The 25,052-nt window shown below is 43.2% G+C and overlaps 1 protein-coding gene across 5 annotated transcripts in view; it reads right to left on the reverse strand.

Moving 5' to 3' along the window:
• LOC116938703 (band 4.1-like protein 5) overlaps window positions 1–25,052 on the reverse strand; it is a 45,051-nt gene that overhangs the window by 1,996 nt on the left and 18,003 nt on the right. For 2 of the 5 annotated variants that reach the window (XM_076056802.1, XM_076056836.1), the window contains exons 8-24: window positions 23,984–24,071; window positions 23,668–23,756; window positions 23,075–23,144; window positions 22,488–22,657; window positions 22,118–22,224; window positions 21,826–21,856; window positions 21,502–21,529; window positions 20,435–20,517; window positions 14,540–14,697; window positions 12,564–12,664; window positions 10,936–11,313; window positions 9,886–9,947; window positions 9,057–9,161; window positions 6,306–6,414; window positions 4,194–4,268; window positions 1,443–1,505; window positions 562–707 (exon numbers count right to left, since the gene is read on the reverse strand). In XM_076056802.1, the coding sequence (XP_075912917.1) occupies window positions 562–707; window positions 1,443–1,505; window positions 4,194–4,268; window positions 6,306–6,414; window positions 9,057–9,161; window positions 9,886–9,947; window positions 10,936–11,313; window positions 12,564–12,664; window positions 14,540–14,697; window positions 20,435–20,517; window positions 21,502–21,529; window positions 21,826–21,856; window positions 22,118–22,224; window positions 22,488–22,657; window positions 23,075–23,144; window positions 23,668–23,756; window positions 23,984–24,071 (1,863 nt within the window). The remainder of the gene's footprint in view (window positions 1–561; window positions 708–1,442; window positions 1,506–4,193; window positions 4,269–6,305; window positions 6,415–9,056; window positions 9,162–9,885; window positions 9,948–10,935; window positions 11,314–12,563; window positions 12,665–14,539; window positions 14,698–20,434; window positions 20,518–21,501; window positions 21,530–21,825; window positions 21,857–22,117; window positions 22,225–22,487; window positions 22,658–23,074; window positions 23,145–23,667; window positions 23,757–23,983; window positions 24,072–25,052) is intronic. The other 3 variants (XM_032946195.2, XM_076056827.1, XM_076056820.1) reach the window with 3 other exon arrangements.

Genomic DNA, 25,052 nt, shown 5'->3' on the forward strand with positions numbered 1-25,052 from the left:
CACCTACGACTTGAAGACTTTGCCAAAATGTGGTGTTGTGATTAAAAATCTAATAATTGACTAGTCCCTTGTCTCGCTCTATCAGTTTTTTAAAAATCTTTTTTGTACAGTTTTGTCCACTCAATAAGTCTACATGCACCATTAGCATATACATTGCATACATTGCGCATAATCTGTTCTCATATGCACCGTTCAATGTGTGTATCATGAACTTAAGAATCAACTTTAATCAATAAAATCGTCACATCACTGAGGAAGATGCATGACCACGCTGTCAGTGACGATGGTGGTAATGACATGAATGATGCCATATGATAATGATCATGCCAATGATGATGTCAATAACCAATGATGATGTGGTGGCTGCTGATGTCAGTAACCAGTGATGATGCGGATGATCAGCATGAATATACTGCTGCTGCTGGTGATGATGAGGTGGCTGCTGCTGCTGCTGTTGATCATTACAATGATGATGATGGGGATGATTGTGAAGGTACTGCCGATGTTGGTGATGAGAACGCCACTGACACCAACGGTGATAATCATGATGGTGCGGGTGACCTGGGAGGGAGTTCGTGGACAGGGTCTTTCCCGAGCATCGCCGGGATGCTCCTCGTCACAGGGCCAAAACTTGTCTCGAGCAGCACGGTGCTCCGCATGCCCGGCTTGCATGCAGTCAGTGGCACACTATCTTCGGCACACTTCACCTGAATGAACACACAATTGCAGCGAGCTTGAGGCTTTGGAAAGCGAGGTTGAGTCGGTTCAATAGCGCACACAGCACCAGGGTCTAATTATAGATCTAAGTAATATGTGAGATGTCTCAATATCCTGGGTACTTTAATTACCTGATCAAAGGAAATTAATATTGATATTTTCATGTGATATACTCTACTGCCATTAGTGAAGGAATTATTGATGACATTCATTTTCTGAAATGTATATACTTAGCCAAAATACAGGGAAGTGATTTACATACAGTTCGATTAACTCATCTACGTAAGTTTGATTCTCAGCCATGGCTAAGATCATCCATCTCCTACCCCCACCCCCTCAACCAATCAAAAAAACTGTTTTGAGGAAAGATTTTTCGACCATTAACCACATACATACTATCAATCACATTCTCTGATGGGCAAATGCCTTTCAAATACATTTATTCCTAGCTTTTAATAGACCATGAAAAGGCATTAGATTCAGTGGAAATTTGATGTAGTAGAACCACATGCATTTATCCAAGCTTTCACAAATCGAGGGGTTAATAGAAATAAATATATAGATAAATTATCCAACCATTTATATATTTTTTTAGTCATGTGAGCTTTGGTCAATATTTTAACTTTTTATCGTTTGAAGCAGCAAAACAAGGCTGTGATTTGTGTATGTTTTAAAAATAAATATTAAATAAACAATCAAAACAATTATATATTGGGTGGTTTAACTGGAGTGCCCACTGTTGCATGAGGAGTCAGGTATTTCACGAGGTTGCTGGGCACGTCAGGAATCTGAAAATGAAAACACTGATATTAAAGTGAAAAACACAAGTTGTTATTCATGTAACTCACTCGCTCTCACTTTCCCATTCCCACTTGTTACTTCCCCCCCCCCCCCTCCCCAATTTCTGAGCTCGGATCTGCAAAGTAATGACCGTCTTCCCTCTCATTGCACAATGCACACTTGTGACCTTGTTTATTGACCTGCAGGGAAATTGGTAAACATTTTGTGGATTTCATAAGTTGTATTGCACAAAATAAACATGTGTATTCCTCTTACAGTCATAAGACGGGTGGTGGGTTAAAGAATTGGTACATACGGTCACAAGCACAAACTTAACACAAGAGAGTTAATATATCTCTTAAGTCACAGTACTTGACTAAAATTAACATGGTATAAACGACCATGTTATCTGATGGAAATTAAATGGGGGCTTTGGATTAATTTTGAATTGTATCACCTGCATACACTGGCGGAGCCAGTGGGGGGGGGGGGGGGGGTGGTACGTGCTCCCCCAATGATCCGATCGAAATCCCTAATTTCGTTTGGATCATTGGGGTTTATTAGTAATACATCGGCATTTTGCGACCCCCACTGCCACTGTGTAGCATATTATTACGTGCCAGGGACTCTATGAGATGATAGGACAATAGTCTGAGTCCATAATTGGCAATAAGTAACGGCAAAGCAGTTATAAGTGACTTAGAATTGTGCGCAGTTGCGCATAGTACACGACTTCCCTGAAGGCATCAACACCTTCAGCGAGCGCGATCCCGATCACACAACGCGGTTCGAATTCGACCCTCGATCGATGGCTGCGCCATCGCCGCAGACGCGTCAGATAAAAAGCAAGGGACAAGTCCTTACTTAATAACAACTCTTTACTTACTAACAACTCCTCTATCATTTTTCATTGCTGGAGGGGTTGCCCCCCACTACCTGAATATCCTGGCTCTGCCACTGCCTGCATAGCAGACAGAACGTGGTGTGCAATGTGTACAGACCATCTGGACTCTGGATGCTGTCAAATGGTCATTGACATGCACATGCTTTTTCAGCACCAGGAGACCACGTCGCATTTCTTCCTCATGAATAACTCGCTCTTCCACAGGGCTTAAAAGTGTTAACTCAGCTATTGCACTCAACATATATGCGTACACACCAAGAAGATGCAGACCACAGAGTAAGGCTATGCACAAGTGTAGTGTTGACAAAGGAGGCAGAGACTTCTTCGTAGGCAACACTCTTTATTTACTCTAACGGTAGAGAACGTCCCTAACACAGAGAGGTGAAGGCCTCTCCCACCCGATAGCCTAGAGGATGATGCGTCCTCACACTTAGTGTGCCCTCCTCACACTATACTCTGCTTAATGGGTACCGCCACTGGGCCGTTCCTCCTGGCACTGACAAGGGCCGGAGGTCGGAAGTCCCAGGGCACTATCTCGATGTCTTGAGTCTTGAGGTGAGTGCGGACTGACTCATGCTGGGAGAGCTGCTGCTGCCCTTTATATCCTTCCTCTCCCAAGCGTCCTGTCTCGAGAGGGTCTGGGTCCAACCGTTGGCCCCCCCCAGCCCCCTCCCGCAGTGGGCTCTGGCCTCCTCACCCCTGTCAACGGTTATTGTACTCGTGACTCATACAATACTGCTATGCAGGCAAGTATACATGTTGCGCTTAACAATGCCGCTACACATGCACACTCATGGCAATGTATTCATTTCCAGCAGCAATTTTAACTTGAATGTGAATAATATCCACGTTTTGATTTAAAGCTTTCGTGACTGCAGTAATTCATATTCTTAGTTTTTTCGGTAAAGTCACGTTGAAGAGAAACAACAAAATAACAAAATATATATAAAACAATAAAAAAATTCTCACGACGTTTCGACCATAACTCAAACGGTCATCATCAGGTGTGTCGGTTTGCAAACGTGACTTTACCGAAAAAACTAAGAATATAAATATCCACGTTGTTCCAATAAATTGCCACTTCCCCTTATTGATGGCCCTGATTTACAGTTTCAAATCATGCACTCTTGAAAACACAAATACTTTATCAGGTCTAATTGCTGTACATTCATTATCATTGATTAGGATCACTAGCAATAAACTTGTTTGTAAGCAATTACCACTTGCAATAGATTTAGGCTGCAATCTCACGTGATAAAATTTTAAGTGTGCCATGCAAACAGTACTGTGACCACAAAGTTGCTCTTCTAAAAGGGAAATATATTGCCCTATCTACAGGTAAATACGCCCTCGAGATACATGCGACAAGATTATTGGTGGCGGCTATTAACGCTTTCCTATTCTGAGATGTCTGCAAGTTGCAGGGTGGGTCCCATTCACCCCTAAAGCTCGGAACGCGCAAGCGGTTAGCACTAATTGTATTTAGAGAGGCATAGCGCCATTGTTTTTAAAGACATTGTACTCACCACAGAGAACTGTAGCGACACGACCGCACACTGTGTAATAGCTGGTGCCAAACTGTGCCACACGCCCTCCCACATGGCCTTGTAGGAGCCTCAGTACCGATAAAGTACATGTCATGGGAACAAATGACATGTACTTTAACGGAACAAAAACTGATGACGTACACGTACGTTATCAGAATGGGAAAGCGTTAACATGCCGAGAGATAACTTAGGGGACACACCACCGACGCACATGGGCAAGCGTATACATATATCTGCAGACGCACCAGAGGTGTTGTGTCGCTCACATCCACGAGTGTCTCCACTGCCGAGCCCAGGAGCCTGGGGCTTAGGAAGCTGGGCTGGAAGATGGAAAATTTGGGAATAAGCAAATGCACTCCAACACCCCTCCCCCTCCTCCCCCATTCCTATCTCTTTCGGACTACAACTCTAATTACTGATGTAAACGCCGGTGTTGTCCCCACTCAAATAGCAATTAGTTAGTGCTCATTCCCAAATAGGTCAATGAACCAGTGGTGGGAATTACATATGGCATGGGTCAGTCACTCCATAAGGTAACTAATATTGACCTCTCAAAGAGCATATTTTATTGATGCGAATGGTATTATGGGTTTGCGAGAACTCACCCTCCCGGGATTTACAGTGAGGGAAAAAAGTATTTGATCCCCTGCTGATTTTGTATGTTTGCCCACTGACAAATAAATGATCAGTCTATAATTTTAATGGTAGGTTTATTTGAACAGTGAGAGACAGAATAACAACAAAAAAAATAAAAAAACGCATGTCAAAAATGTTATAAATTGATTTGCATTTTAATGAGGGAAATAAGTATTTGACCCCTCTGCAAAACATGACTTAGTACTTGGTGGCAAAACCCTTGTTGGCAATCACAGAGGTCAGACGTTTCTTGTAGTTGGCCACCAGGTTTGCGCACATCTCAGGAGGGATTTTGTCCCACTCCTCTTTGCAGATCTTCTCCAAGTCCTTAAGGTTTCGAAGCTGACGTTTGGCAACTCGTACCTTCAGCTCCCTCCACAGATTTTCTATGGGATTAAAGTCTGGAGACTGGCTAGGCCACTCCAGGACTTTAATGTGCTTCTTCTTGAGCCACTCCTTTGTTGCCTTGGCCGTGTGTTTTGGGTCATTGTCATGCTGGAATACCCATCCCCAACCCATTTTCAATGCCCTGGCTGAGGGAAGGAGGTTCTCACCAAAGATTTGATGGTACATGGCCCCGTCCATCGTCCCTTTGATGCGGTGAAGTTGTCCTGTCCCCTTAGCAGAAAAACACCCCCAAAGCATAATGTTTCCACCTCCATGTTTGACGGTGGGGATGGTGTTCTTGGGGTCATAGGCAGCATTCCTCCTCCTCCAAACACGGCGAGTTGAGTTGATGCCAAAGAGCTCCATTTTGGTCTCATCTGACCACAACACTTTCACCGAGTTGTCCTCTGAATCATTCAGATGTTCATTGGCAAATTTCAGACGGGCATGTATATGTGCTTTCTTGAGCAGGGGGACCTTGCGGGTGCTGCAGGATTTCAGTCCTTCACGGCGTAGTGTGTTACCAATTGTTTTCTTGGTGACTATGATTCCAGCTGCCTTGAGATTATTGACAAGATCCTCCCGTGTAGTTCTGGGCTGATTCCTCACCGTTCTCATGATCATTGCAACTCCACGAGGTGAGATCTTGCATGGAGCCCCAGGCCGAGGGAGATTGACAGTCCTTTTGTGTTGCTTCCATTTGCAAATAATCGCACCAACGGTTGCCACCTTCTCACCAAGCTGCTTGGCAATGGTCTCGTAGCCCATTCCGGCCTTGTGTAGGTCTACAATCTTGTCCCCGACATCCTTGGAGAGCTCTTTGGTCTTGGCCATGGTGGATAGTTTGGAATCTGATTGATTGATTGCTTCTGTGGACAGGTGTCTTTTACACAGGTAACAAGCTGAGATTAGGAGCACTCCCTTTAAGAGTGTGCTCCTAATCTCAGCTCGTTACCTGTATAAAAGACACCTGGGAGCCATAAATCTTTCTGATTGAGAGGGGGTCAAATACTTATTTCCCTCACTAAAATGCAAATCAATTTATAACATTTTTGACATGCGTTTTTTCTGGATTTTGTTGTTGTTATTCTGTCTCTCACTGTTCAAATAAACCTACCACTAAAATTATAGACTGATCATTTCTTTGTCAGTGGGCAAACGTACAGAACAGCAGGGGATCAAATACGTTTTTCCTTCACTGTATATTGCATGCAGATTGTGCTGTCATGCTCAAACAGTAGCTCATCCAGCCGTTAATAAATTATGAAAGTCGGTTTAAGGCAGCAGTGAGAGTAAACAGGTTAATAATACACATTCCTGGGCACGTTCTGTACCAACGGTTTTGCCGGGGTGCTGGTGATGATCGGCTGGTCTGCCAGGTTGATGCAGCCACTGCCTCCATTGGGGACAGGCAGTTGGCTCGTCCCATCACAGGTCTCATCGCTGGGATCACATGCCAAGGGAGAGCCCAGACAGAGCCGATGAAAACATCTGGTCATGCACAGCGTGGATGCCGCACCATGTAATGTAATCCATTCCTTTAACTTAAATAAGACCGCAGGTATCAGTTTCAAGCACAGCAGCAGTGATGAGCTATAAGTTTACACATTAAACAAAGTCACAAGACTCAAACTGATTTAGATGGTGCTCATCCAAATCCCAGCTCTACAAGGGCAAGGCTCTAGTATGAATATATTTAACACCGGTGGATGATGGGAGGCAGTTGCGAGTCTCGTTTAAATAAAATAAAATGCATGTTGTTTGTAGGCATGCCAGACGGCGCATCAATGTTTAACACGTAATTAATTCTTGCCACAAGCAGATCACATTGGGTGTATTCCTACATCTTCTTTGGTTCTTTCGGTAAAGTCACGTAGAATGAGAATAAAATAATAAATTGATAAAATAAAATAACACAATAATATTCTCACGACGTTTCGGCCACAACACAAGCGGCCTTCATCAGGTGAAGGGGGCGAGACTGTCTGGTAGGACAGCGCTGGAGTGAGAGAGCCACATTCAGATCACGGCTTTTAAGCCTCAAATTTGTTGAAACCCTCTGTTGAAACCCTCTGCTGCCAGACCACCAAGATTATATGGCCTTCCAAAGATACACAAAGAAGATACACCCCTTCGTCCCATCGTCTCTACTATCAGCTCCCCCACCTACAAACTGGCACGTTTTCTGGCTGATATACTGCGACCTTTCACTGGAAAAACCACCTCTGCGGTACTAAATTCTACTCACCTGGTATCGACAATCAAAGACATTTCCCTGTCCCCAAACGACCTGCTTGTCAGTTTTGATGTGGTGTCCTTGTTCACCAAAGTCCCGGTACCTGACACCATCGCTATCATTGAAGACCTGGTTCATCAAGGACTGCATACTGATGTACCCCCCCTGGTGAGACATTGCTTAACCAACACATACTTCACCTGGAATGGAACTTTCTACAAACAAACTGAGGGCACCCCAATGGGCTCCCCCCTATCTCCGGTTGTAGCCAACGTATTCATGGAAAAATTTGAAACTGACGCCATCCAGACTGCCACTCTACGCCCGACCTTATGGAAGAGGTACGTGGATGACACCTTTGTCATCTGGCCACATGGCCAGCCTGCTCTAGACCAATTCCGCGAGCACATCAATTCCATACACCCAGCCATCAGATTTACCATGGAGGTCGAAAAAGATGGCAAACTACCCTTTCTGGATGTCTTAATTAAAAGGAGACATGATGGTTCAATGAGCCACTCTGTCTACAGGAAAGCTACCCATACAGATGCTTACTTGAAACCGGATTCCCACCACCATCCATCCCAGAAGAACTGCCTCATCAAGACTCTATACCATAGAGCCCAATGCATTTCCGACCAGGAACACATTACCAGTGAACTCAAGCACGTACACCAGGCTCTCAGGGCTAATGGCTACTCCGACTACACAATCCGCAAAGCCATCACTCCAGTCATGAAGAAGGATCCTCTTGTGGAGCCACCCAAAACCATCACCTTACCCTACATTGCAGGGGTCACTAAAAAGATCTCCAAAATCCTGAATAAACACAAGATCCAGGTCCGATTCAACACAGTACACAAAATCCGTGATTTAGTTCCATCTGTAAAAGATGCTCTTCCAGACATACAGTACCCGGGCGTTTACAAACTAAAGTGCCTCTGTGGTAGTAGCTACATTGGAGAAACCAAAAGACATATCTCGGACCGCATCCGCGAACATAAAGCAGACTTGAAACACGGTAAGACGAACTCCTCTGCCGTGGCAGATCACTGTTACAATTCAGTGGGCTCACATGACATTGACTTCTCCAAGACGGAGGTTCTTTGCAAACCAACTGGCTACCATGAGAGATTCGTTCATGAGGCCATTCACATATACAAGCACAGAGACAATTTCAACCGAGAAGATGGATTCAGGCTTAGTAACCACTGGAAAGATGTGTTAAATCATTTCTGTTCTTAATTAATTGTAATTTTACGATGACCTTCAGACCGCAGCTCTTTCGCCAGCATTGCCTCTTAATACCTCTCACACCACGGTTAATGGTACGGTTTACAACATGGAGTATACTAGGGCTTCGCAGCTGTCTCTCTCCCCCTCCTCTGTTCCGACCATGGACGAACTCGTCCGTCTGAACGGGGCCCGTAGCTATCCGTGGTACGGAAATTTGAGGCTTAAAAGCCGTGATCTGAACGTGGCTCTCTCACTCCAGCGCTGTCCTACCAGACAGTCTCGCCCCCTTCACCTGATGAAGGCCGCTTGTGTTGTGGCCGAAACGTCGTGAGAATATTATTGTGTTATTTTATTTTATCAATTTATTATTTTATTCTCATTCTACGTGACTTTACCGAAAGAACCAAAGAAGATGAATCATTGCAGTCACAAAAGCTTTAAATCGAAATGTATTCCTACAGTTTATTTGTTCAATGTTTTCCTCTTCAATGCCTTTTTAGATAAATAAAAAGCGAGGCTAATTTACAAAATTAGTCCTCAATATAATCGATAGAATTTTCAGTCTTTTAGAATTGCACTGAGTAAAGAAACAGAAAACAAATGGGGCTCTCACGTGATATGCTGGCTTGGGAATTTGCTCTTTCGAACGCCGTGGCCAGACTCCTCCGTGTCTCGTGCGCCCGCTACAGGCAGGCTGCTGTGTGCTGGACCTAGACGGCTGATAGAGCACGCAGACAACTTGAGTTGGACAATACGAATTACCTTAAACTCTGCCATTACTGGATACATGTGAAGTTACAAAAGTATATCGATATGTATAAAACTGTATATGCTTGCATATGCATGCCATATTTATAAATGATCCAGAAGAACACTGGTAAACAGAGTGGAAGCACATGGACATCCAGAATAAACACCTAATTCTAGACCCAAACATCGCACTTCCTGGCTTTGAGATTCCTCGAAGACAATGCCGTAGCCATCGACCGCATCAGAACATCAACAGGTCAATGCGTACATCTCCTTGATTTGTGGAAATTTAAAGACAATCCACAGTGCGACTGTGGCCATGCAATCTAAACTATGGGCCACATAGTAAACCACTGCAGTCTACGCTCCTGCCTGAGTATAAAGACTACACAAAATCTCTCCTGAGGACCTCTCATGGCTAGCAGACCTCGACATTGGCATTTAGCTCCTGAACAAATTGGCACACACAAGAATGAACTACTGCACTTATAAATGCACAATGACTCAAACACAGAATGGATCACAATAGTATTTTTCCCCAGCATACATGTATAGATAAATCAATTACGCGCACAGTGTACTAACCATAACTCCACAATGCCTCCGAGTGATGAATGGGTAATGAACGAATCAGAAATGTGTAGACAAGCAAGAGGTGGCTGCCCCCCTGTAGCCTCCCGTGTGCATCTCACCGGAACGCTTCCCCTTGGTCATGCGTGCTCCGACGTGAAATATTAATATCATCCTGCGTGACCTGAAAGGCAATACACAAATGAATAAACATGCACTACACCATGACCATTGTCACTTATGCTATTACGATGATATATAAATATGTATAAGCTATGTTGTGATACCACAGAAATTAAGCTTTTAGTCATACAGAAGAGCTTCGCTGAATATGCAACTTTATTTTCCCCGAGAGAGATGTGATCATGTTTGGTCACTTTCCTAACGAGGGCTATTACACACGAGGTTAAATAAGTCAGTAGTACCTGGAGACTCCCGTGTATAAGAATAGTTCAACAAGCTTTACTGTACTGTACTGCCATCTACTGGCCAACTTATACCACTTAAGATGTATGTCTAGGCACAAGAAGACAGAATAGGAATATGTGTTTACACTCGAGGAATCCGATGAGCTATAAAGTTCTTTTTCACAGATGTCCAGTAGGAGCGGGTCAGAACGTGACAACAACAATACAAAAACACGATAGGAGTGCAAAGTATAGGAAAGGTAAACAAATCACTGTAAAAACATATGAATACAACTAAGCTATTGTATCTTATCAGGTAAAGCCTACTGAGCTATTAAGCTTTTTTCCAGAAGTGACCTGGTCACAAATGACAGCTCAACAAAGTCTAGCAATCCCTTCTTCAGAATAACAAAATAATAACCGATGTCTTCTTAAAATATCTGTCAGTCCATGTAATTTTTCTAAAGTATTTCTTACACAAGCCGTGGGTGGGAATGCAGAATTTCAGCAGCAATGTTTCAATACAGGCAAACCCTGAACTGGTTTCGAAATAGAATGTCTCATCAGCAGAGTCAGGCTTGCTTGAATCAATTCTGGTCAACTGCCAATTAAATAGGCAAGGACCATCCCCTTGCTTTATTGGGTCTAAGTTCGACAGAAAATTCTGGCTTACAGGTGTGCACCACCACTGCGTCTATTGTGCACACTGTCGCAGACTTAAGAAGGGTGAAGATTGTGAACCCACTCGGTCACATGCCACCGCACCTTGCCGCTCTCACGCAGCACGGCCTCCACCTGCGCTTTCAGGATGTTGCTCTTGAGCGACGGGTCCAGAGAGAGGCAGGGTGCACCCGCCCCTGGGTTTGCAATGAAGAGACCAGGGGGAGGCCAGGCTCCCGCCGGCGAACAGAGCAGAGAGCTGAAGGCGTGCGGAGGGATGGGACTGGAGGGATTGGGCTGCACCGTGCGTGAGCCGTCTTCGTGCCAAGTGTCGGAGGAGGCGGCCTGGATGGTGCCCTGGTTGTTTGAGGCACCAATGGTCACCGACGAGATTGGGTTAAGGTTGGACAGAGGAATAGAGGGAGAGCCCGTGGCTGCTGGGAAGGTGTTCAAAGTCTTCTCTTTTAACTTCACCTTATCCACCTGCATGGGAATCCAGAGACATGTCCATCAAACTCCACTATGGTGCAAAATCTTTGCAATACATTCATGAATATATTAGCTTTGGTATTTTATGATTCATGACCCCTTCGCAATTCACACGAATTGTCAGAAAATGTGAGTTGCAAGTTGATTCAAGAAACGTTTATTTTTAAATATTGAAATGCATTGTAGAGCCAGGAGTGGCTACAGGAGAATGACTGCTTACAGTCCATACAATGTGCTGTATATAAATGTAACATTTTTGCATGCACAATTCAGTACAGTATAGTGTGCAATAACAAACATTTTACTTTACCCACCATAAATTAATGCATGGTAAAGAGGTCTCAGTTAGCAGAGGTAAAGACTTATAAATGAATAACTTTGCAGGTATTTTCCTTGACGTTAATTAACTAAAAAAACCCATGAATCATTGATGTTACATAAGGTGTTTTTTTGTTTTCCCTCCAATTTTTATTTACATGTGTAGCGTACTAATTCAGAGACACGAGGAGGTCTCTCTTGTTTATCCCGACCTTCACTGCCATAGGGGATAACTACATACTGGGTCAGGATAGCCAACATGCTGCGAGACCCAAAGCTTGAAGAGGCGAAGATCACGACGTCGACAGCACGACGAGTTCCACTCCAGATGGCAGTAGCCCCGAATGTGAGTCGGAGCTCGCCTTTTATCCTCCCCAGCGTGGCCAGGCTCTACCCTCGGCCCCGCACCCCTCTGGATCCCCCAGATGGCTCCGTGCCTCGCCCACATGTCCAACTGGTAGAACGGACTGCTACCCCCAATCCCATTGTCTACCAATCTCCCAGCGCCACGCGCTAGAGTGACTCATTCAATGTCACTACACATGTACTGAGAGATCTAAAGTTGGCTTCCATTCATAACTTCTCCACCATGCAAAAACAACAGCGTGATAGCACGAGATGGCTGATGATGGAATGAGTAGAGTCTGGTATTTGTGGGTCGAAATGCTTTCTGTTCAGATCTCAACTGGAGGCCAAGTGCCTCCGGGCCATTGTTTAACTCAGTGCGACCTAGCGTCACATGCGTCCTCTATGCAGTCGCGTATGAGACCACTCATACCGCAGCGGTACAATGGGATGTGTAGGACAAACGGCACGCAATAATTTCCGAATGCTCTGACAAGACATTTGCATATTCCATTAGGCTGGTGGAGCACGACTGGTTTGGTAAGATTATTGCCGGAGGCTGGGAGGTGAGGAAGCAGTACCGCCAGGTTGTTGACATTAATGTCGAGTGGGTTGCGGGCCGGGCGCGCTGGGCTGTTCTCAATCTCAAGCTGCTTGAGGCGTGCAGCTGCCTCCTCATAGCCTGGCTCCACGGACACACGGACGGGCAGACACACGCAAGCACACACATGGGCGGACACACACGCGGACACATAGACACACGCGCGGACACACAGACGCACAGATGTGGACAAAGCAGTCACGTACACAAGCGACTCGTGGTGCGCACACACAGACGAGTACAACCCCTGGTAAACACGTAGCGTTTGGCCAACTTTAGTCCCAACGGTTCCAACCACATGCCACGGTTTGCCCAACGTTGGTATGTTTACAGGGACGTTAAGGGTGCACAATAACACCTTCAGAAAAGCACATGCAAATGTATAAAAGCACTTGCGAACAATACAGACACGTAGTCGTGCTCATCTCGGAACATGTGTGCTAGAGCTTTTAGAAGGATTAATTAGTGTTTGTCATAATTATTTTGAATGGTTTTGATCTTTTCATATTTCTAGGAACTGTGGTGAATAACATTTCTGTGTAAGGTACTTCAGAGAAATGGAATAATCAGTGGCTTGTATGAGTAACTGTAATGTTTTTACTATTATTGTATTCATGTAAAAGTCGGGGAAGGTTATTAATCCACCTTGTAAGAAAAATCACCGAGCCATAATTATATTTTGCATTTTTAGAAAGCCGGTTTCAAATATACTGTAGTATTTTTATGTTCTTTGGGTCTTTCGGTGAAGCCACGTAGATAGAAAAGTCAACGTAGTATTTTCTTGTACACGCGCATTTACTAATACTAGTCTTGTGTGAAAGATCTCATTACATGAACAAAGACTGAACATTGTACATTGCAGGTGGCATGATATATGCAACTCGTGAAAAATCAACTGCAGGACTCCGGCGGGGGTTGGTGGTGGTGGGGGGGCATTTAAACGCCCAGCACAAGGCATCGCCCCAGTAAACATGGAACGTTGGGCCAACGTTTGTCCGACGGTTCCAAACCACGTGCGAAAGTTGGCCCAACATTGGCATGTACAGGGTTTCAGCGGTGGCGGTGTGCACCTGAATTAATGTTCATACACACACCTAACGTGTGTGTGTGTATATATATCTGAAGTGTATCTGTCACCACAGGGACGCCCGCGCCGATGGTTCCTCTCGAAGGTGACTTTCACCTTTGCCATGCGTGGAAAGAAGAGCGGCGGACAAAGACGAAGTAGGCTTTCGCGACCAATATTATCCGTCACGAGAGGTTTTTTTTGGGTTAGAGTGCGTAAATGTGTCGTTAAACCCGCCACCACCCGACACAGGCCAATTACTAAGATTTGCCACGTAAACGATACCCGTCAATTCGTTACTAATTCAGCACACCGGTGTGTTGGAGAGTAGTTGAACTAGAACTGTTGTGGGGTTACTCTCCAACACTCCAGTGTGCTGAACTAGTCACGAATTGGCATGTTTTGTTGACATGACAAACCTTACTAATTGGCTGTGTCAGCGTGGTGGTGGGTTTAAGGGGCCGTCCATAAATGACGTCACGCAATTTTGGACGATTTTTGACCCCCCCCCCTTGTCACACAGCGTCACAAAAAGTCAGACCCCCCCTCAAATATGACGTCACAAAGCTCTGCCCCCCCCCCCAAATAAAACATGCTTCAAATCGCTTTAAACTATTGTCATTGTAGTGCGTATTTAATGTGGCGCAGCACTCTGATGTTGTAGGAGAAAACATTTATTAAAGAGTATATTTAATTAAGTAGAACGTGTTGTCTATGTTTATTTAAAGTTGCGCATTTCGATGTGACGTCACATTTCCCAAACCCCCCCCCCACCCCCTAGGTGCGTGACGTCATTTATGGACGGCCCCTAACGACACATTTATATTCAAGGCGATCCAACCCAACCACCACCACCACCACCACCTATTGTGTGTCGTGTACGCCCTTACCTGGGTCTGCGGCCATCGGCTTGGTGGGTGAAGCCACGCGATGGGGGAACCAGCCCGGCACGAGCCTCTCCGCGGCAACAGCGGAGGCGGCGGCGTCGGCGGCGTCGTCATTGGCCGTGACGGGCAGGTCGCTGCTGCCTGGGGTCACAGAGGGGCCGCTACACACAGCACAGACGTGGTGGGTCACAGCTGCCCCACTGTTCCCGCAGCAGGCTGCTTCGCAGGGCACTCCGCCTAGCTGGCCATGAGATCTCGTGGGGTTGCTGGCAGAAGTCTTCTCCGCTGCGGTGCGCAGAGACAAAAACCCACCGTTGTGGCCTTAGCAGACTGTAGGAGCAAGTGCTTTTAGCGAGCACCTATGGAGGCTGGCACCGGCAAACGAGAGGGTGGGTGGCCAGCACCACAAAAAGACAAAACAAGAACACACATATCCTCCCCTCCCCCCCCCCAAACCGAACTTCAACTGTCATGAACCTGCCAAACATGTTTTTAAATCTCCATATCTTCTTCTTCCCGTAGTTTTGCCCTGAAAAATGGTGTTTTAACAAACACGAAGGCCAGGCTTGACCAAATGTATAAACACTGCCACATTCCAGACATCAGTCATGAATCCATCTCCTTTGCATAGGAAAGCACCATGATAACACACAGACTGCCTTGAAGCCCTTCGTCAAAAAGCATGCAGGAACCATCTGCTAAACACACATACGTATACATAGGGCAAGGCAGTTTCTCACATACGATCGCCCACTCAAGAATTCAAAACTACTGCAACACAAAACCAAGAATGTCGCCGATTGCCCCGAAAGGATTCAGGTTTACTTTTTTTAAACACTGCAGATTATCTGTGCAAAAGCACTTCTGTAGAGGAATGTGGGCATGCCAGAATAATAGCCTCGTCCCATGAGAAGTTTCTGCTATTGAGGCGGTATCAGGTCAAGGTTGTGTCAATGTTAAAAGTTTATAATCGTCGTCAGAATTTTTGATGATGACATTAAATTACATGCCACAACAGCTTCCTACAGAATCACATGTCTTTTTAAGTGTTGTTAAATGGGCGATGTAAACAATTGGAATAAGGTGTGACTTTGTTAAATCACTGTGATTTATTTATAGTTCACTGCGTACTTTAATTCACGGTTATTACTTATATACAGTGTGCCAATGCAATTACGTATGATGGAAAATATAATCGAATATTTAATTTACGGGCAGACTCACATTTAATATTTTATTTTTCAACAGTCACCCCAAACAAAACGAACATATTGCTTTGTAATGTTTAACACAAAGACGGCGCTTCGAAATAAGCCCAGTGTAAGATCGATGCAACTTGTTGGAGCTCTCACAGTGTAAACACATTTCAACCTCCCCTTGCATCGACGCAGCACATTGTGTATATGTAGGTTAGTAAAAATACATGCGAAATTAAATGAAGAGATACGTACACATTTTCAACTATGCATCCCCAAACGCACAAAGCAATGTATACTGCATTTATAGTACACCGTTACATTTAAAGTGGTTAGGTGTTGATTCAGCGCCATATAAATCTGGAAGACCCACACACTCAGTGAGGAATAAACACAGTTAAGCTCGAGGCCAGAAGTAGTCCCACACCTCTAGCACCACTCTCTCTCTCGAACCTGACTTTTACTTTAGCACTTTCCCAGATGACACCTGCATCAAAGAGCACTCGATATACTCTGAGCAAGATTTATACAAGTCCTCGTGCACAGGTGTTTCGTGAAATTAGAGTGCATTGGAAGGGCATGGATGACAATGCTAAGGTGGTTGCTCTACTCAGGTAGAGGAGGAGGAATGAAGGAGTTAGAGCTTTAGGATGGGGATAGTATGGGACATGTGATGAGAAGACAAAAATAAAGATATTAATTACACGGGCATTGGAGGATGCCGGTGCAGGGCAGCAGTAGAGGGAGACCTAGGATGATATTAAAAGATGTGGTGGAATGAGATATGAGAACATTGGATGTGACTCGAGAAGAAGCACAGGATATAGGTAAATGGGATAAAGAAAATCTGAGCAGCCATGCAATAATGAGACCTGTGGTTTAGGAAAATAAGTACAAGTGGTTTGCTCAGTGCAGACACCCAGCAGCAAACACCCCACCAATCAATGATTCTGAAGATGCCTGCATTACAGAAAAAGCACACATCTAAGCAAAAATATATAAGAAATACACTCACGTATTTCTATAAAGCCACAAGGTAAAATCGTCACCTAAAGAGCCAATGCAAAATATATTTTTTACATCTGCTGACCATTATATTTAGGGCTAGAAGTACATTAAATTTGAGTATACTTGATAACTGCAAGCAATATTGTACATTGAAATTAGTCAGTAGCCACTCGTCCCTACATTAAAATATTTGCTAGTAAGAAAATAACTTAAATGCAAATCGGTTTTTTCATTGAAATATATTTGTGTACGAGTGAAAATGTAACAGTGACTGGAATACAGCAAAAATGTGAGCAAAATAAAATGTAATATGTTAGAAGATGCCCTTCATAAATGAACCGCTGTGAATCCAAGCATACATTACTGTATGTAATTGCACAGCCTTTTGTAAATCCACTGCTGGATCATTTAGACCATACTTCACCATGCTGATCACTGCGGATTCAGTGCGAGTTGTTGCAGGTGGGGAGCATTGACATGGGAGCATACAAGTACGTTGCAAAATGTTATTTTGCTGCACTGCTGTCCACCAGGTGTCCCCACGGTGCAAAACAACCTGTTGGCCATGGTGGTCACCCACCCATCCATGGACTATCCAGGCTCAATCTTGCAAATCCAGGTGATTTGGTCATAGGCCATTACTATAAATACAGATAGAATTGTCACGTTATATACACATTATGCATTTATAAACATATATGGTTGGAAAGTTAGGTATACTTCATGAAAAGAGCTTGTTCTGTCCTTAATATAACATTTCCATTCAAAAAATATATCCAGCTTTGGCATTAAAGCCATATACGGAACACGGTGAAACAACAAACTCATATATCCATCCTACCCTGCATCTTAACAAATCCACCACCAATGTTCGTAACAACTGCAAAGCTGTTAAAAGAAGAACGGTTGAGTAATCAGTAACCTTAAAAGAATAAGATGGTTCACAGCACTGCAGATGCAAGTTAAATCTTCTTTTAAATATTTCTGATTATATTTCAACAAATCAAATGGTACATTTTCTACAATATGATTGCAGTGCAATCAAAACTCTCACTAAGCTAAACAAATAAAATGTCTCATATAAACAATGTGTGCTTGCGTTTTTTCATTGCACCTTTGTTTATCTTTTCAACTGCTCACCTGAAAAATGACAAAGACAAGAGCTCTCTGTTTATCACTACACTGATTCCCAAGTATGATTGTAGTAATACACAAAGCTAGCTTTGACAGGCCACAAGTGCCACCGGTCAAGGATTAGCACTGTTACTGTGCCCACATCTTGATGCACTTTCCAAACATTGACAGGTTTGGCAGCTTACACAGTTCATTGTGCCTTGCTTTGGGAACCATACACAGATTTTTGGAAGACTGATACCATTCTCCATGTAGCTACCTCATCACTATTCGCACATAACACAGCACATGTATGCATGTTGAACTCCTTTCGCACCGTATGTAGCCAACCGCGCTAAATGGAAGTGCGGGTTAATAGATCTGATTATGTGGGGGACGAAGGGGGTGGGGGTAAGTGGGGAGGGGCTTTTATAAAACCTGAAATCAACCTCAGCCACACAATCACCATACTCCAATACCATACCAAACTGCTTCAGTTACATATGGGCACCTTCGCTCACACACAATACAAAACAGATTTTGTAAAATAAAATAATTGAGTATTTCTCAGCTAGACTGTGATTTTGAAACATGTTTCAAAGACATTTTTTTATTATCATCCCTTGCTTGTAAGTGTCAAAGGCAGAAGTTATATTTGTGAAGAACCTACTTTAGGAATATTTGCTAAACATATTTAAAACTTCAAACAAAGAGCTCAGAGATAATCCACCGAACTGGAGGAAGCAAAATATACTGCACTGCATTGACTCTACAAAAAATTTAGTTTTGAGGTATGTTTAGCTCACTGCAAGTTTGAAAAACAAGATTTTCCACTTCTAGCTATGTATGTTAAACAGCAATAACAACAATACAGTCCTGGAGTATGTTTTTTCCTCTACAAGAAGGAATTATTTGTACATAAAAGTGTACATGTTTACCGATAAGTGCTGCAGGAATATTCTACATGCACAACAGAATGTCAGCAATGCTGAGCCTGTGAACTCACTCGTCTCTCCGTCTTTCTCATTGAAAGCTTCACCATTCTATATATTTTTCCTTCATTTTTATTTAGTTTGGATTTTAGTTTTCGCCGCATCATATCCGCAGTCATCCTCAGAGCTCAGTGGTGGGGGTGGGCTGGCTGTGAGCGGATCCTCCGTGATAAGCGGGCCCGGTGCCTCCCTGGTTCGGGCCCATCCCGTGACCCCACTCCTCTCGTGCGGGGTCAGAGTTCACCCGCACCCTGTTGGGCTCACCCGCTGGCCTGCGTTGAGGTTCACAAGTGGGGTCGTTGGGAAGGGTTTGTTAGTGCATGCTGGCTCATCCAATCCAAACGATGCCAATGGTTATAACGCAGCAGGGTACTGCTTAGCAAGTCAAATGTGAGCACTGTGAACAAGCGGAGTGGGGGTTGCAGCTGCAGCCGGTGAGCATTAGCATCATAATTGCTTCTAAAAGCGAGCACGAGCAAGCACCACGAATGCACATTTTGCGTGTGCGCATGCAACCATAAGTGCATTTTTCCAATCAGCCATTAATAGAATCATTAGATTGGCTTGCACATTTATGGCCTTTTGTTATTAGAAAAGATAAGTCAAAACATTGCAAAACATTTTAATGGGTTAATTAGGGGCAAAAGAGTGCAGGCATGAGGCACTAAAGAGTGTATTTTGATTTGATGTCGTGTACACATGCAAATGTGTATTTTCTTATGGGAATGTTACATACTGAGGTGCTAAGAAAACGAATTTGTTTGTTATAAAGTAATTAACCATGCTATTATGAAAGTAAAAAATGCTACCTATTGGACTACACATGCAGCATTCCCACGAATGAGTTAGGTATTTATAGCCTTGTTGTTTTCTAACCATGAATATACATGCTTAAATCCAGCTGTTAACATAATAGTTGCCCATTTAACAGCAGAGTAAATAATCTTCACCAATCAACAATACCGCTCTGCGTGATCAGCAGGTGGCCAAACAATCTATTCTTCGGTTACAAAAGCAGCAATCAGAGGACATCAGACAGGAAGAGACCCACCAGATATTTTAAAAGGACAAAATGCCAATACAAAGTAGAGCAGCGCTCACCACCACCACCACTTACTACAGCACAGAGAATTGGGCGTCCACCCCTGCCAAGCCAATCTCTGCTTGGCAGGTAGTAAGCCAACCAAGGAACACCAAAACCAATCAATCTGGAAAAAGCGACCAACAAATCAGATGAGGGCTGTGCAGAAGCCAGAGGGGGGAAAGCCACCACCAAAAGACGAACTGGCCAGCCCCCCCACCTTCACATTGGCAAAGCGACACGCGCACACTCACATTTACTCTCTCTCACGTACAAACATTGCAGAAATCATGTCAATCGGAGAACAGCACGAGCGGAAGAATCGGCAGCCACGAATTGAATTGAAGCTTACACATTTCAACAGTTCTAAGATACAATGTGACAATGTAAAACTTGTAATAACACAAAATCCTGCATCACAATGTGATTTGCAAATATGTGTGAACATGATAGAATTCCACAGATGTGCTGAAATAAAACTTGTAGGAGCTGGTTAAAGGCTACGCACCGAGGGTTGCTGGCCATTTGGTTGGATTCGAGGTGCATGCCTCCTGCAGGCAGAGATGCAACCTCAGGGAATGAGGACCCAGGCTGGGACCGAGGATGAGAAGGCACAAGGAACCAGAGAAAGGGCACCAACAAAGTCATTGCGCAATGAATTTAACAACACTTCACATAACGAATCAAACGTGAAAGGCACTGTACTAAACATGTAACATTTCACCAGTAAATTGATTGTCACAATTCATGAAAGGCACTATAATAAACATGTAACATTTCACCAGTAAATTGATTATCACAATTCATGAAAGGCACTATACTAAACATGTAACATTTCACCAGTAAATTGATTATCACAATTCATGAAAGGCACTATACTAAACATGTAACATTTCACCAGTAAATTGATTATCACAATTCATGAAAGGCACTATACTAAACATGTAACATTTCGCCAGTAAATTGATTATCACAATTTATGAAAGGCACTATACTAAACATGTAACATTTCACCAGTAAATTGATTGTCACAATTCATGAAATGCACTATACTAAACATGTAACATTTCACCAGTAAATTGATTATCACAATTCATGAAAGGCACTATACTAAACATGTAACATTTCACCAGTAAATTGATTATCACAATTCATGAAAGGCACTATACTAAACATGTAACATTTCACCGGTAAATTTGATTATCACAATTCAAGTTGCAATGATAGTATAAACAGTCTGGGAAATTGTAATAGCGTGGCAGGAATTGAATGCATCTTGGTGAATTTCACGACAGAATTTTGCAGAGTTTTATTAAACCTAGGCCAGGGGGTTGGCAACCAAGAGCCATTTTTTTTATAATTCAGTAAAAAAAAAATATTTCAAGAGCCGCAATTCACGTGAATACGAGACGGTGGTCCTTACTTAGTAATGTCACGAAGCAGTCCATACTTAGCCGCATACGGCCATGAAGATGCAGGTTGCCGATCCCTGACTTAGGCCGACTAAGAAAAATGCTGTACAGTAAATCCAATTAAGTTTGTGGAAAAAGGGTGGCAACTCGAGTTGAAGCTCACCTGTTTATTTGCTGTAGCAGTCGTAATGCTGCAAACGCGGAGAGGAGCAAGCACACGAACAACAACACATGCTATAGTCAGAAACAAGAGAGGACACACTGCATCGTTCACTTCAAACATAACCCGCAGCACCTATCACCGTTGGATTGTATGCAAAGCAAGCTGCTTACCAACTATTTTGTGTAGCAGTACAAATCAGTGCCCCACTCACTACACATCACCATGTGGCTTGCAAAAGGAAACTTTAATATGCCCTTCAGAATGAGGCTGTTGCACAACGGAATTTACCTTCATATTATCTTAAGTGCGTCAGAAGAAACTAACCTTTTTGGAGGAATTCTTTGCACAGCGTTAACTGCAAAATAGAAAGAACATTTGAAAATGCAAACCATGGATTTTTTTCTTGTCATTGATAAGCTCACCAACACTTTGTAATTTGCTTGATAAAAACACCATGAATTCGAGAATGTTCTTTTCAACGAGGATACTATAATGAACCAATCTATCTAAGAAACAAAAGCGCAGTCTGTGGGTATTAACTTTCCTTCTTGACATTTTTGTGAGTAAATTTATTGAGTGTTGCTTTGACAGACTATTTTTTTTATTTTCCACTTACACTTTTGGAAGGAAGGCCTGCGGGAATAACGCTTGCTTGGCCTGCGCTCAAATGAGGTGGAGCGGCGTGCCTTGCCCATCCTTGTTGTCTGGTACTCAGTACGCCCACTGCCGACACACCACCGTAGTCGTCATCATCATCATCATCATAAAAAGTCAGGAAACGCCACGCTGTATTTCCACAACCATCTTCAAATAGCTGTCGTAGTAACGTTCATTGCGCCAAACAATCCCGTACGTCAAACAGGCCGCCACAGCTGGTACGCGATTTGATATTTCCTCCGGTGAATCGCGACCTCTTTCTGCCATGGTAGAGATGCGAGGAGCGAGGAGACTGACCAAAGAAGCGCACCTGTGCCACGAACCCTGACCTGTAGCGGAAGCGCGATCCCATGCGGATGAAGTCCTGCCTCTCTTTGGCGTTTTGTGTTGGGCCACGCAGCCGGAAGAAGGCGTGGTGCTCCACAGCGCACTTCCACAGGTGCTTGCAGGCCTTGGGGTGGTCCATGCGGAACACAAACTTGTGCTCGTTCTCCTTGCCCTGTCCGTACACACGGTGAACTTACTCAACGCTCTCCGGCAGCCTGTATAGCAGCAGGGTAAAATTGGAATTTCTGTTCATTTGTAAAAAAAAAAAACCTATATCTTATATATATTCTTATCCCTATCTCCCATGTATGTTTTTTTTTTAAATAGCTAGTGAGATTATGATCATTGAGGAGTACTGTAATTTCACAAAATATATTTTTTATTAAATATTACAGAAGTGATATCAAAACTGGAATGAAAAGTCATATTATAATTACGTACACATATATTAAGAATGTTACATCATTTTTAGCATGGTACACCCTGCCAGTGACACTTACGACATTACCAACATGACCCGAGCTTGGGAAATATTTCCCATACCTGAGAAAAAAGGATCGTGAGCTCTCCGACTGAGTACATTACTCACCTGCTCATCATCCTCCACAACGACCAGCGTCAGCCTGTCCCTCTTAAAATCCAAACGCGTGATCTTGGGCCTGCAGGGAGCACATTGCATTATCATCACTACTTAATATGTATACCGCACCGCTCATGCAACACATGCCCTTTGGCAGGAGACCACTTGAGGCAGCTGTCACTGTGAGGTGAATGCAGCACCGGCTAGCAAAGGGGCATTGAGTGTGCCAGTAGCAAGATGAACTTTGACCTCTTCGGAACAAACAACAGAAGACAGCACATGGCAGGCACTCAAGCTCATGAGTAAATGTCTGGCAGTTTTAGTAATGTACTACATTCCAGAGAAGTGAAATACATTTTTCACGTGTTGCAAAAATGGTGTAGACGGTGGGAAAGCACAGCTAGAAAGCAGATCATTCGAAACTTCTAGCATTTATAATTTCTAGCATTTATTGCCTCATTCGTGTCACAAACCAATGTAAAATGTAGTTTAAATTTACGTCTTTAGTAAACGAGGAATTACCTATTTTTTATTTTAAAATAATGCCAGTAATGTGTCTCATGTGATAATGTGGTTACACATATGAGAGTTGTAACACGTGCCAGAAGAAGAGGCCAATCTTTGTCTTTCCTTCAAACACCAATATTCCAGTTGGTGTCAGGCCGAGGGTGTAATCGTTGGCATCGCGTCCCTTGACACACAAATCAAAACATATTATCACATCAAGATGCAAAAGAGTATTCCAGACAGCACCTACACTTTATCATCTGTTACATATTCAACCCAAAGTAACTCATTCATCACTATTCACCTCATAAAACAAAATTATAAACAAGGTCACTACGACCCCGAGTTCCAGCCAGACCACAGGTCATGTGCTCAAGTTGGTGTGGGCTGCTGCATCTTGAGTGAGGGCACCTTGACAGCGTGCATGTCCACACCGTACATCTCCAGCCACTTGGCTCGGTTAAGGTAGTTGATTTCCGCCTGCGATGGCATCTGGCCCCTGTAAAGAACATTGTGCCGATGTCAAAACAAACCACAAAGCTGTATTTTAAACAAAAGTCTTTCCCTTAATCCAAAGTCTTATCACTCATTTTGTTGATGTTCGCTCTTAAAATAAATAAATATACTTTTTTTGTTAAAGCCTCTTAAAGCTGTTTCTTAATTAAAAATATTCCAAAATTTAAATTCACATTGCACAAATTTGTTACCACTTCAAAGGTTCTTGAGGAGGTAATTATCATTACGCTTCCCCTTAACATATCACTTAAAATGGAATGAGATTAGAAATAAAATGAGACCTCGTCAAAACATTTTTACAATCTTTATTTACATATGCATTACTTGCAGTATGGTACACATATCCCATGCTCTATTCGAGACCATCTGCTACACTCCACAGTGAAAAATGCTCTCCAAATTTTGTTTTATTGAAGCAGCAGCTATGATAATATATATTTTTTTTACAAATTCATCTAAATACAGCAATATAATACTTAGTCTCGAAATAAGTGTAATTCCTTCTATGATCAGTTGCTGGAAGAAATCGTAAGTTGCAAAGAGGAGAAACAGTCTTGTGTATATAGGCAGAGCAAAAGCACTTCACAACAGTCAATACAGGCATTCTATTACAGCAGCCAAAATACTGGTTAACATTTCAGTCAATGCCTATTGTTCAGAATAGTGAGACGGCTGTTAGTATATTGACTTACTTACAGTTGTAGATAGCATATACATCATCTTACATCTGCAGAGATGGACAGCATCTAAATTACATGTATTTTACATATATATTTTAACAACACGTCATTGGAATTTAAATTACATAAATCAAAATAATTTGTAATTTGTATCTAATTTGTCTATTGTTTATCTACTATCTACATTAGATTATTCCTGTAATTTGTAATTACAATGTACTATTCCCCATCATTTATTGATGTTTATGCCCAATTCAATTATATGAATGCAGTCATTCTCATAT

This window comes from Petromyzon marinus, chromosome 4 (assembly GCF_048934315.1).
Source record: "Petromyzon marinus isolate PM22_M1 ecotype Great Lakes invasive population chromosome 4, UKy_Petmar_22M1.pri1.0, whole genome shotgun sequence".
In the NCBI taxonomy this organism is placed as follows: domain Eukaryota; kingdom Metazoa; phylum Chordata; class Hyperoartia; order Petromyzontiformes; family Petromyzontidae; genus Petromyzon; species Petromyzon marinus.